Source organism: Apium graveolens, chromosome 1, assembly GCF_009905375.1.
Source record: "Apium graveolens cultivar Ventura chromosome 1, ASM990537v1, whole genome shotgun sequence".
Lineage (NCBI taxonomy): Eukaryota > Viridiplantae > Streptophyta > Magnoliopsida > Apiales > Apiaceae > Apium > Apium graveolens.
Window position 1 is genome coordinate 177,102,207 of NC_133647.1, and position 12,782 is coordinate 177,114,988.

Consider the following 12,782-nt stretch of genomic DNA (forward strand, 5'->3'; position numbering starts at 1 on the left):
TGCTTATTCGTCTTGTGAGCATCACAAACTTATAAGATAGCGTGTTAATTCTTAATGAAGCAAAAGTGAATTTAAGGGTTTAGAACTTGCCATGCTAGCATAGTTCATGTGTTATTATTATGCATGATTCGTAGGTAATTTTAACCATCTTACTTGCCTATATAATCACGATAAATAACTTTTGCATTAAACTGTTATGTTGTCAAATTCTATTGACATATAGGTTCTCGATATAATTGGTGTCTATTCAGCTTCTATCTCTTTTGTGGATGTCTGCTAGTATGATATTCGTGCAACGAAAGTTGCCGTCTATCAGTTTCGTGTTATCTGATTAGTGTCATCATCGTTACATGCTAAGTCTAAGAACAAAAAGGCTATTGAATTAAGTACTTAATGAAGTTAGAATCCCATTTTTGTGTTATACATTAATTAACTCTTTTTACTCTCTTTAGTTAATATTCTCTAGTATAATTCTCAATAGTTAATCATAGTATAATCAAAACTCAAATTGTTATTCATCTTAGCATTGAATAATAGCCATATCATTGTTGCATAGGTGCATAAATCACAAAGTTAATCTAAGCCTGTCCCTGTGGGAATGAACTAGAAATAATTCTATATTACTTGCGAACGTGTATACTTGCATGAATTTTAGCGCGTGTTTAGCGACTAACAAGTTTTTGGCGCCGCTGTCGGGGACTGTAGTGTTAACTTTTAGTTTATGTGTTTGTCATTAGTGATCGTTAAAGTTCATTGACTCGGACATGGTTACTTACCTACTATTTTCCTTGTCGTGTTTCTGGTACTCTAGCGAGCGTGTATGCATACGCGTTCGCGGGCTCGTAAGAGAACTCTGGATCAAGCCGAGGAAGAAGCTGTAGTGATTCGAAGGGAAGTTTTTGAGGACGAAGAGAAAGTAGAAGAAAAAGAGAAAGTCGAGGAACCAACTTTAGTAGTGATGGGAGATCAAGCAGAAATTCCTAAGGCTCTGATGGACTATTCTCAACCTAAGATCAATGATATTCAGTCGAGCATCATCAGACCAGCCATCTCAGCTAACACTTTTTAGATCTAGTCGAGCACGATTCAGATGATACCAAACTCAGTTCAGTTTGGGGGTTCTCCTACAGAAGACCCCAACATGCACATCAGGGATTTCATCGAGATCTGCGACACTTTCAAGTTCAATGGGGTGACTGAAGATGCTATCAAGCTGCGACTCTTCCCATTCTCTCTGAGGGATAAAGAAAAGTGCTGGTTATATTCTCTACCACCAGGGTATATCACCAAATGGGAGGATCTTGCTCAAAAGTTTCTCACTAAATTCTTTCCTATAGCGAAGACTGCTGCAATCAGGAATGCTCTTACTCAGTTTGCTCAACAAACTGGAGAATCTCTGTGTGAGGCTTGGGATCGATATAAGGAGATGCTAAGGAAGTGCCCACACCATGGCATGCCTGATTGGATGATTATAAAATTGTTTCTACAATGGTTTGGGCGCTCATTCTAGACCTATGCTCGATGCAGCGTCTGGTGGAGCCTTATGGGCCAAAAGTTATAATAAAGCGTATGAGTTGATTGAGGTCATGACAGCTAATGAATACCGCCAATTGGTTTTTTTGCTCTTGCAGGATTAACATAGGACATTATATCACACAAACTTTGATCCACGCATTCAAAAGCCCGACGATGCTGCATAGAGGACTCATCCCAAATAATCAGGCTTGTATGATGCAATAACTCTACAATATTTGTCCCATGCTTGATTCCTGCAGTTGAGTTTTGATAGAGTTTTAGAGGAATATGAAATCGAGAGTGCGCCATTCTTCCACCTGGTAGCAGAGTGGATGCAATGCCAGATGATGCCACCGGTAGAACAATTTTTATTTCAGAACGCAATCGACAACAAATAGTCTTCCATATAAAGGTTTTTCCACATCCTCCGCTATCGTGAACAAAAAAAAGACGTCCCTTATCGTGCTCAATGCTATTAATAACAGATTGATAAACCTTCATCTGCTCAACATTTAGTTTACTATAATTAGCATCATGTAATTTTTTCATCTCATCCTTGTCATACGAAGTCTCCTCTATTATGAAACGATTTAAGTCCGTACATCTAAATACATCAGGAGGGAAAGGCATTGTTAGAAAATCCTTTAAATTTTTTTTGATATCATTCAAGAGTTTCTCAATTTCTGCGAGTTAAGAAATCAATTAAGGTGTAGTTTAATTTACTATTATTCATAGCTATAAATTAATAAATTAATATAGTTATAAGAAGAATAAGAACCATCTGGACAACTAATTAATGCAATAAATTGATTCTAAGCCCAATTTTATTTTCCACTTTAAATAAAATCATACCTGCAAGATCATAATTTTTACATCTGATTCAGAGAGACGTATGTTGTTATTTACTGTGGCTTTCTTTCTATGATGTTCAATATCATCTGAAAAACAACTCTAGTGCTCATTCCACAAATTGAGTGGGTCTGATACAGAACAATATGCCAGTATGTTTACAAACATTTCGCGAAATTGATTAGGAAATGATGAGTGAGCATTTTCGATTATTGCCTCATGCCATTGGCTACCATCCAGTAGGAGTCCAAGAGCTACACATGATTCTTTAAAACTATCATATACATTACCATTCACATTTCATAAATCTTCAAATGACAAACAACCTTTTTACGCATTAGCAGCATGCGCAAATACAACAGGTCTCCCGCCGTCGCGTGAACCTCTGAAAGACGCCCAACAACTTCACCTCTCTGCCTTTCTTTCCACTTTCATTCCTTAGGAAACCAAGTGAAGTGACTTGAGAACTCTGAATAAGTGAAGTTACATGCACTGGGTATATTCTTGTTTGCTAAAAACCAAGCCTCCAGTTTAGTTCATTTTGAGTTGGCACGATCACAGATTTTTGTAGAGATTCTCCAGTTTTAAAACTCATATGCTTCTCACCTGGAAAGTGGACTGGTAAATGGTCGACAGTTGGCCAATGTGAATGGATGTCGAAACCAAAAATTCTCCATGATGCTTCTGAAGCACATACATAGCGTCCATCGAGATAGTGCTTCACCACATCCATAGATTTCCCTTGATTATTTATCTTTTTCAAGGACAAATTTCCTCTTTCTTTCTGAATCATCATTGTTGCATTATCATGTCCCTTCAAGCAATACTTAAATAAGTACTTTAGTGACCTTGAGTTGTTGCATATCTCCATATTTATATGGCATTGAAATTTAATCAACAAATCTCTGTTGAAGGGTACAATATATTGATTATCCAGAAATGAACCTTTGACCTTAACACTTGCAGAGGTCTTCTGTCTACGGTAAATAGGAAATCCACATTCGTCAAAGCATGTATTCGAATTATATCTATCAGAAGATACTAAAAACATAAAAAACTATTGTCATGTAGCAATTGTTTAAATATTAGGATATGTAGTTGAAAAAGTGAAAAGATGTTAAGAACAATAAGGATAAAGTAACCTTTTAGGAAAATGACGCATGCATTTACCCTTGACCATACACGGAGAATATGTAAAATCATATCCACAAAGATCAGTATGTTGGACAGAAATCTCGGGAGACACAATGGCATCTATCTGATCTGAATTCTCTGGTCATCCGGATGCAGCCATATTAGCATATGACAATGTGGCAAACCTCTCTTCTGAAACTTAATGACGTGCATGACTATTGCAAAAAAGAAGAAGAATATCATTATATATTTTACAGTAATGATATAATTTAATTTTATAGTGAAGCAACTTTATGAACTATTTTAAGAACAACTGTAAAAATTGTAAGAAATAATAAGAGCATGATATATTTAACTCACTTCCAATGCACTTGCCAAAATAATTCTTTTTCTTTATAAGATCAATCAGTTGCTGTAGCTTTAGCTTAAATACTCGTGTTATAATGTCAGGGGCATCGTGTGGCGCCCCAAAACCCGGGGTCAGGAGTCTCGGAAGCCACGCCATCTAAACTCACATAACTCACACTATAATATGTAAATACTCACGCTTCACGACCCCACACTTATCACACACACACTTACAGGTTATTGTCTTGGAAACGAACCATCATCACTAGAGTAATTTTTATTACAACCCAAATATAATTAGTCTTACCGGGGAGTGACCTTTAGGTAAGGTTAGTCCGCCGTCCAAATATACGTTTCTTGTTTCTTATCTTACATAAACCATACTTATAAATAAGCCGAACTATAAACAACTGAAAACTAATCCAGCTTATTCTGACTACCTGAGGTACAACACCAAACAATCTACGGAACAGCTGGCCATTTCCTACCCGTTTCCTGGATGTGGTTCTCATAGCAGGCATCTTGATTTACTGTTGTGTTGTGTTAATTTAAGAAAACAAGTGTGAGCTATAATGCTTAGCATAATAATGTACAGTATGGAAAGGACTGTATGATAGCATCATATATTATATATATGTTTTATTCGAAAATAGTTTTCCTTGGTGTCACACACCTTCTTACGAAAACAATTCTTTAAGGGGGTTCTTATAACCTGCGAATACCTTAATAGTAATCCCAACACCTAGGCTTGGGTTACGGTATTGCATCTCAATTCCAATTGGAAGAGTTTGGACATTCACTGGAGCCCCCGCATACGATGATCAGTCGTACTACGGAAATAGTAACCTTTTCTACTAGTAGAAGGACAAAACCGTCATCTCTCGGGTATCACCCTTGCCGCATTCGGGCTACGAGTCCCATTTTCGGGTATACACATACTTCACAAGTTCCTGAGTACACTGAGTACCTTCGCCTGCGGTACCTTTAGTAGTCCATCTAGCACACATAGTACCAGAGTCTACCCCTCCATTGTCCTTTAAAAGAATTCTATCAATTTCGAGAACTCGAACCACATCGAAGTTCCCCAAGCATTTTGCTTGTTGATAGAAATAGCTTAACTCTCTAAGATATAAGTGTATATATATGTATATACGTACTTCCGAGAATTTCGGAGAAAGTACTAAGGATGTGAGTTGACCGTTGTCAACAGATAATTAATAAGGGGGGGGGAGTTTCTTCTTGGAACTATATTCAAAATATTAATAAGTCGGGATGATATTCACCGACGATCTGAAATTATTCGAATGATACTTCTAAATCAGAAAGTATGTTTTATATCAGGATCTATGATTTTTAAATCAATAATAATCTTTTAATAAGTAATAATTAATTAAATAATAGTCTATAATTATTTAAAAGATAATTGATATTAATCATACCTCGAATGAGTTTATTTTCTAAAAGATTTATTTAAAATAATATTCCTCAACTAGTTTGTGTCTACATAATTAATAATCTATAATAATTAATCGGGTTTGAATAAATAAACGTTGAAGTATACTACTCCTATAGTAAAGGAATACGTATATAATATTTGTTATCCGAACAATAAAATATAGTTGAGGGAATATGATCGTTGGCAAATCGTTTTAATAAAAGTTCGAGGTGTTTTTAATGTTTCGTAAATGGATGATGAGTCCCTTTAGAACGTACTATTATGGACTTATACTCATCCTATAATATCTCCGGAATGATTCCCGGGTTTTATCTTAAATCCCGACCGACCCTCGGTCTTATATAATATATCACGCTTAAAGCGAAATAACATTTCACGATATATACTTATCGTACAACATCGCTACATAATGCGAAAATTCAATAACTACGTATCATGGCAAACATGGTATTTAAGCGATGATAGTAAAATAATCCTTTCACAACACAACAGCAAAAAATGGAGTTGGGTTTGTAAACTTGCCTGGGTATCTCGAGGTGGAGGATGCTCTAGGTTCCGCTCGGAAATCTATAACCATAAACACATTTCATTTCGTTAGGTTCCGTTCTAATTAACGGTAACTCGCACTCATGCGCTACTCATTATACACCCTCTCAACTCATTCTACCCTTAAAATTTCTTTTAAGTCACATTCACATTATGGTCACTTCATTTTCCTAAGTATCTTGAGTTCATTCTCAATATCGTCGTCGGCTCCGCTTAAGGATTCTTGGTTTCTATTCGCGCGGTCTCGGCTCCGATATTTTTATAAAATTTAGAAATCATTATTTTCACTTGAAATTTTTATGACAGTTAGTAAACTCAATATGTTACTCTCTGTAAAGATTTCATGATTTATGAATACTTTTAAGTCTATCTTTTATATTTTCAAAGTTCGTAATTCGTAGCAGTTTTTATCCCGTAAATTACTTTTACTAAAATGACCATAACTTTTGATCCGTAAATCGGAATCAAGCGATTCAAGCGCCTAAACGATCCTTATAACATTTTCTATCCTAAACAAAGGTTATTTTTCAATAATCTACAGTTTACAACTTCGGGATTTTCTGCAGAAACTTAAGGTTACGGTTTGTTGGTTTTAACGAAGTTACGTTTACGATCGGGGTTTCGTTTAAGCCTTAACTATCAACACAACCACCAACAATCATCATATCAGCATCAACACACAAAATCCTCTCAAGAACATCATGTTCTTGAGGCAACAATAACCAACCTTAAATGTACTTAACTTAATCATCAATATTTCATCAATAACACTTAGTAAGCTAGGTTTACTACCACATACTAAATGGATCTTAAAAATGAACCTTAAATAAAGTTGGGTCAAAGATTTTTACCTTTTTTGAAAACTTGAGATGTGTTCTTGAGGATGGTGGAGGCTCGGAAGTGCTTGGTATGATTTTTAGAACCTAAAACCACCATTAAAATCAAGAAACCAAAGAGAGGTTACTATTCACACTATTCACTAGTGAGTTTCTTGAATTTATTCCACCTATCAAACCTTGATAAAAAGAGATGAAAGATTTTTCTTACCTTAGTTTAGTGGCTAGGAGGCTTGGGAATTAATTGGGTGATTTTACAAGAACTAGAGCTTGGAGTTTTGAATTTCAATTCCCCTTTTTTCTTCAAAATAGCCGAATGGAAGCTTTGTGGGGGGGGTATTTATACTACTTGGTTGCTTCTCTTGGATGCTTGGATAGGTTGCTTCTTCAAAGGTGACTTGATATCTTTGTAACTTGATTATATTCTTCCTAGGATAACATTCTAGGTTTATTCTTTGTTGCCAAATTTATGGACATATCTTTGTAGCTTGCTAGCTTACAAGCTAAACTACAAGGTTAGCTTCTTAGCACACTATTTGCTAGCTAGCTTGGTCATCCTATGGTTAGCTCACTATTTGATGAAGTAACCATGGTTACTTCCTTACCATGGTTTAGTTAGTGCGTTACGTTTATTTAATCGTTTACGCGTTCGCTTGGTCACTTAACGTTCTCCGTAATACTAACTCGTAAATGGTTCGCAATGTAATTCCTTTCATATTTATTCCTTATATTTTTATTTATCCTACTAAAATATAAATTCATAGGATTTTAATCTCGTAATTAAATTGTGATTCTCGTAATCCTCGATAAGTCGTAAATACGGTCGTTTTTCAAAGTTCGTTTTCTTCGAAAACTAATAGCATTTACATACACTCATTTGGAACATATAGTCGTAATATCAATTCCGAAACTCATTTTCTCATGCACTACATGGTGTGGGCTCAAAAGTTTTTCCCGTCTGTCAGGGTTACTATTCATTAAACATTTTTTTATAAGGTCTCAAAAATTTGAGTTATTACACATCGCAAACGTCAATACCGGGAAGATGCTTCATCATTTCTTTAATTTCGGGCCACTTGGAATTGAATGTCATTGTTGGAAAAAGTGTTGGGTGTCCAATAACACGACACAATGCTAAGGAATTCTTAAAATACTGAGACATATAACGTTTAGATCCAGTAAATGAGGCTGGTAAAATTATGCACTTGTAAACGTGATCTGGATCGTTGTCTCCTCTCCAAAATGCATCACAAACTGAAGTGTAAAGGTCAGACCTAATTATAGTTTTGTTTCTACTAATCCAATCTAGCCTGTATTATTCAACAGCTGTAAACGCATCAACAACATATTGTTGCCACAACATTCCGCCTAGATGAGAGGCCAGACCTATAAAATAACGTTTACATAACAAATTTAGTAATATAAAAACAGTTTCTAATCAATGGCTAAACTCGAATTATGTAGAATGAACACATTTTTAATATAAGACTTGGAGTTTACCTTCTGTATGATGTATCATTAGTTTATAACAATAATATTCTTTCATCGAAACATGTTCCCTATTTTTTCTTTCTTCTTCTTCGATTTCATCTTCCACCACGGGTTTTTTCTTATTGTTGATCTTCTTTAGTGGGATTTTGGTATGAAAACCATCATTTCCATAGGGGAAGAGGACAGGGTACTGTAGTTGCATAAAGGAGAGATCGGTCTCCCAGACTCGCTTCAAACCATGTTGTCTTGAATGAACTATTGTATCCCTAAAACCTGGTGTGTCTGGATTTTTTTGTACTATCAATCCACCTACCTCATTAGATGGACCAATAATGTTGGGACACCCATTAGCTGCCTTTGAAGATATTAAAACCAACCTATATTCATCCAGCGTATTATTTTTAGAACATTCGCGTGCAGTGAGAAACTGCTCAACTACTTTGTTATGTTCATGAAACATCTGCATCAAAGCTTCAACAATATTTTGGTCGACCTGATCTCGAATTGAACCTATTGTATTCAGCCTATTAGAAAGCTCATTATCGGTGTCATAAAGGTACAATTGACAAAACTTTGGATTTTCACCTTCGTCTGGAAATAGACTTTCGATAAAATGTAAATTTTGTCCTCCAACTTTAAAATAATATGGTGTTCTGCCTTTATTTATCTTATGGTCAATTCTTCCTCCGCTGGAACATATTAAAAACATAGCATTATACACCCTAATATTAAGTCGGAAATGTTTTAAAGTGAGAAGAGATGCAAGAGGTTCTGGAGGTTGCTTCTCTTTAGGAAGTTCAACTTGTCCATTTTTGCAACATAGAGAGAATGTTGCAGATGCATTTTTATTAGACTTATTGTTGCGCTCATGATCCCACATAAATGCACCACAAAGAGAATATTGTGCATCAGGACCTCCTAGATTTTAATAGCCTTCCCAAGTATCAACATTTGTTTCTTGTGGCAAATCCATACAACCTTAACAATAAAAAATACAGTACAAATCACTATGCCAACACACAATATCCAACATAATAATGGTATTAAATTTCACATAATTGACAGAGCATTTAAAATTATTAACATAATTTCTTCAAAATATTCTTTTTCATACTGGAGCTATTCAGCAGCTTCATTAAAAGTGTAAAACAAATTTCATCCTCCAGAAGTTGAACCTTTATGGTAATGATCTGTGCTCTTCTGCATGGAATCTGTTGAAATCATGTAATCAAACATTTATATATCTTTGTATATGTGATATAATTTTGCTATTAAAAATATTTTTGGCAGACATATAACATTTTAATAACCTGATTCCCTGATTGTTGATTGTACAAATGAGGATATTACACTGGATTTACGACCTCTAGTACCTATCAGCACACAATAACAATGTGCACACACAGTGGTACAGTTATCAAAAGCGTGTTAACCCGAGAATCTGTAAAAAAAATCAGTGAATCATACCGTGCGTATGAAGACTTTCTGGTCCATCAAGTCTGCCACTTTTATTTTCACGGGCACCATCATATGAGATTGGGAATATTCATTTTCGATAGATTGCTTTTCTTTTTACCATTCATTAATATGATAAAAATAGTTAGTAATACACTCCTAGTTAAAATATTAATGACATGGTGGTGTTTTATGTCACATTGTATCAAAATATCAAATTAGTTTAATTGCCAGCACACTGTGATTTAATGATAAATGCATACACTCTATTTTCGCACAATTGCTTAAAGTATGAATCATAATTACTTATAAATTCTTTCCGGCCCATCAAGTCTGCAAGTTCTATTCCTATGGGAATGATCATCCAAATGTATGGAATTCTCATTTGTGATAAGTCGATATCCTTTTTAAAATACATAGATATAATGAAATTAGTAGTGCAAGTATCAAACTAATATCAGGTTTTCATAAGAAAAAATATTGGATTACCCACAAACCGGCAAGTAGATGTTCTGGATGCGTTACTTTCAAAGTTAGATTTAGAAGTCTGATTTGGAGCTGTTGTAAAACCTGAGATGTGAATGGGATGAATTAGAATCAATGTGAGCAAGGTTAAAGATAGTTTATCTTAGATTTAATTTGAAACAGTGGTCTGAAAACAATCATTTTGTTTATAGGGCTTGTCCTTATATACTTATTCGTGAGTCCTCGTGAGAAGAAACAGGTCATTTCTTTAACAACTCATTTAAAATATTACATACAGTTTGACATTTATATTTGTTAGTACTTTAATAAATTAAAAGCTAGTTACTTTAGTCTAGGTCATTTGTTGGCCGACTCTACACTATATAATCAATTATAGCGTGCTTCACTCGTGCACAATATATTTAATCTTCTCAGTAAACTATATTTTTTAGATGTGTATTATGCTTTTTTATAGTATAGGAGGTTTTAAGTAAGCTTTGCTCTCGATTGGTCGTGTTTTAAAGTGGTCTAAATAATATTTCTTATATTTTATTCTTCTAGTTCTTTTATTGTATATCAAGTTATTGTTAATTTGTAGTTATATTCTTTATATTAGTTTTCAAGAATTTAGATATAAGCTACTTGAGTATGGATTAGTTGGCCATATAGTTGTTAGCAAAAAATCAGTAGCAAAAGTATATGTAAAGAGCGCACATGCAAGTAACAATATGACTAAGTAAAAGAAACAGATCATTTCTTTAACCGATCATTTAAGGTGGTGCAAACAATAGTTATCCTGAAATTTTAATTGAAAAAGTGGTATGCAAACTATTGTATAAGACATGCCTGTACTCTAACAAGACTAAGATAATTTTTTAACCCTAAGTAAGTTGTATTGTTATCTTAATTTGTATTTTGTACTTGTAACACTTAAAGTCTGTAAAAATGTCAAAGGATCAGACTGGAGTCTTTTTCAATAAACAGTGTCAAGCCTAAGAATTCTATCTGGAAGAAGATCAAGAAGATCATGCCTCAGAAGAATTATGAAGAAGCTTGGAGTTGAATAAATCTGTTTTAGGAAAAATATTCTAAGTCAAGATCTCTACAAGTCACAGATTTAGTGTTATAGAGAAGTCATTCGAGAACTCAAAATGACTTATCGAGAAGTCAGGAAAGGCACTAGAGAACTCACAGAGATATCGAAAAGCCAAATTGAAGACATGGAGTTTGGAGTTCTCGACAAGTCATTTATTCACTAGAGAACTCGGAGTTATCGACAAGTCAACATTCATTAGAATACTCTGAGTTATAGATAAGTCAAATTTCACTAGAGAACTCAGAGATATCGATAAGCCAAAATTCACTAAAGAACTCTGAGTTGTCGATAAGTCAAATTTGACTAGAGAACTCTGATTTATCGATAAGTCAGTAAACCATTAGAGAACTCAGAGATATCAATAAGTCAAAGTGGTGATATGAAGACTAGAGATCTCTACAAGCCAAATTCACTTATAGAGAACTCAGAGACCTCTACAAGTCAAATTTCCTATAGAGTATTAGAGATCTCGATAAGCCAATATACTTATCGAGATGTCAAGTTCTCTATAGAACAAATGGAGATCTCGAGGTAAAATCTCAAAGTACAAAATTGCAGATCAGTTCAATATCCAAGATTAACAATCAACAAACAATCCAAACAGCTGGATTGACAAGTCTACAAAAAGCAGCTTGAAGAATGTGCAAGATCAATGGTGAAGATTAACTGACAAAGGAAGATCAAGATAATCACATGATGCTAAAGATATGCTAAGCCAGAAATAAAATATATACTTTTTTATAAATGGAAATGACAAGTGACTGTTTACAAAAGCTAATAACATGTTTTATTGTACACTGTGTAAACCAACAGTTAACTGAGTTAAAAAGTTAACACTGGTTCTTTAGTCAGAAGTAACAATTTAGATAGAAAATCTTGTAACACTCTCAAGAAGAAGCTAAGCTCTTTATCAACAAAGATCCTAGAAATTTTGTAGCAAAACATTCTTAATTTTAATATAAAATTAAGCGAGTTTTGAAGATTTGTGTTCTTTAGTTTCTGCAAGCTTAATTTCTGCATGAACACATTTTTACTACAAGATTTAATTTACTTTGTTTAACCACAAAAGGTCAAGAAAAGCTCAAAAAAATGGAAAAACACATTCACCCCCCTCTGTGTGTTATTCATTTCCTAACACAAACTTATTATTAGAAATACATGATGACGCATGACTCCGTGTAGAGCTAAATTATTTAGCTTTGAAGTTGGAATACATTAAACTTTCTCGTGTCGATGTAGAGTTAACTTTATTCTTCTGGAGTATGGTGTTAATACTCGGTACACGACCTTGACACTTAACTTGGTCTTCTCTTATGCCGTTGTTGGCATTTACATTCTGAGGACTCTAGTATATGTTTATATTGTCACTTGGAGGGATACATTCTGAAACAAAAGAAACTAAAAATAATTATTAAATTAAAAATACGGAGGGTAAAATTGATCTAGCAAATAATATGGTTACAATCTATTGACATCACATTATAGAAGAGTTTAGAATTAAGATAATAAATACAACTATTAATAGTACTGACCATTGTTGGCAACAACAGAGACATTTTACACTAGACTGAAATCGGAAGTCATTAAACTT

General features: G+C 34.3%; 1 protein-coding gene and 1 non-coding gene across 2 annotated transcripts; both read right to left on the bottom strand.

Annotated features, from left to right (window-relative positions):
* Nucleotides 1–1,348: 1,348 nt before the first annotated feature.
* On the bottom strand, nucleotides 1,349–1,455 carry LOC141680833 (small nucleolar RNA R71). The gene has a single exon (XR_012558427.1). It is a non-coding gene; the product is annotated as a small nucleolar RNA R71 (small nucleolar RNA).
* A 138-nt stretch (nucleotides 1,456–1,593) lies between these two features.
* Nucleotides 1,594–2,145, bottom strand: LOC141711915 (uncharacterized). Its single transcript, XM_074514625.1, has one exon. The coding sequence runs from the start codon at nucleotides 2,143–2,145 to the stop codon at nucleotides 1,594–1,596; it is 552 nt and encodes a 183-aa protein (XP_074370726.1).
* Nucleotides 2,146–12,782: the final 10,637 nt, after the last annotated feature.

Coding starts and splice junctions, on each gene's coding strand:
- LOC141711915 (XM_074514625.1), bottom strand. CDS start 2,145: ATGCCTTTCCCTCCTGATGTATTTAGATGTACGGACTTAAATCGTTTC.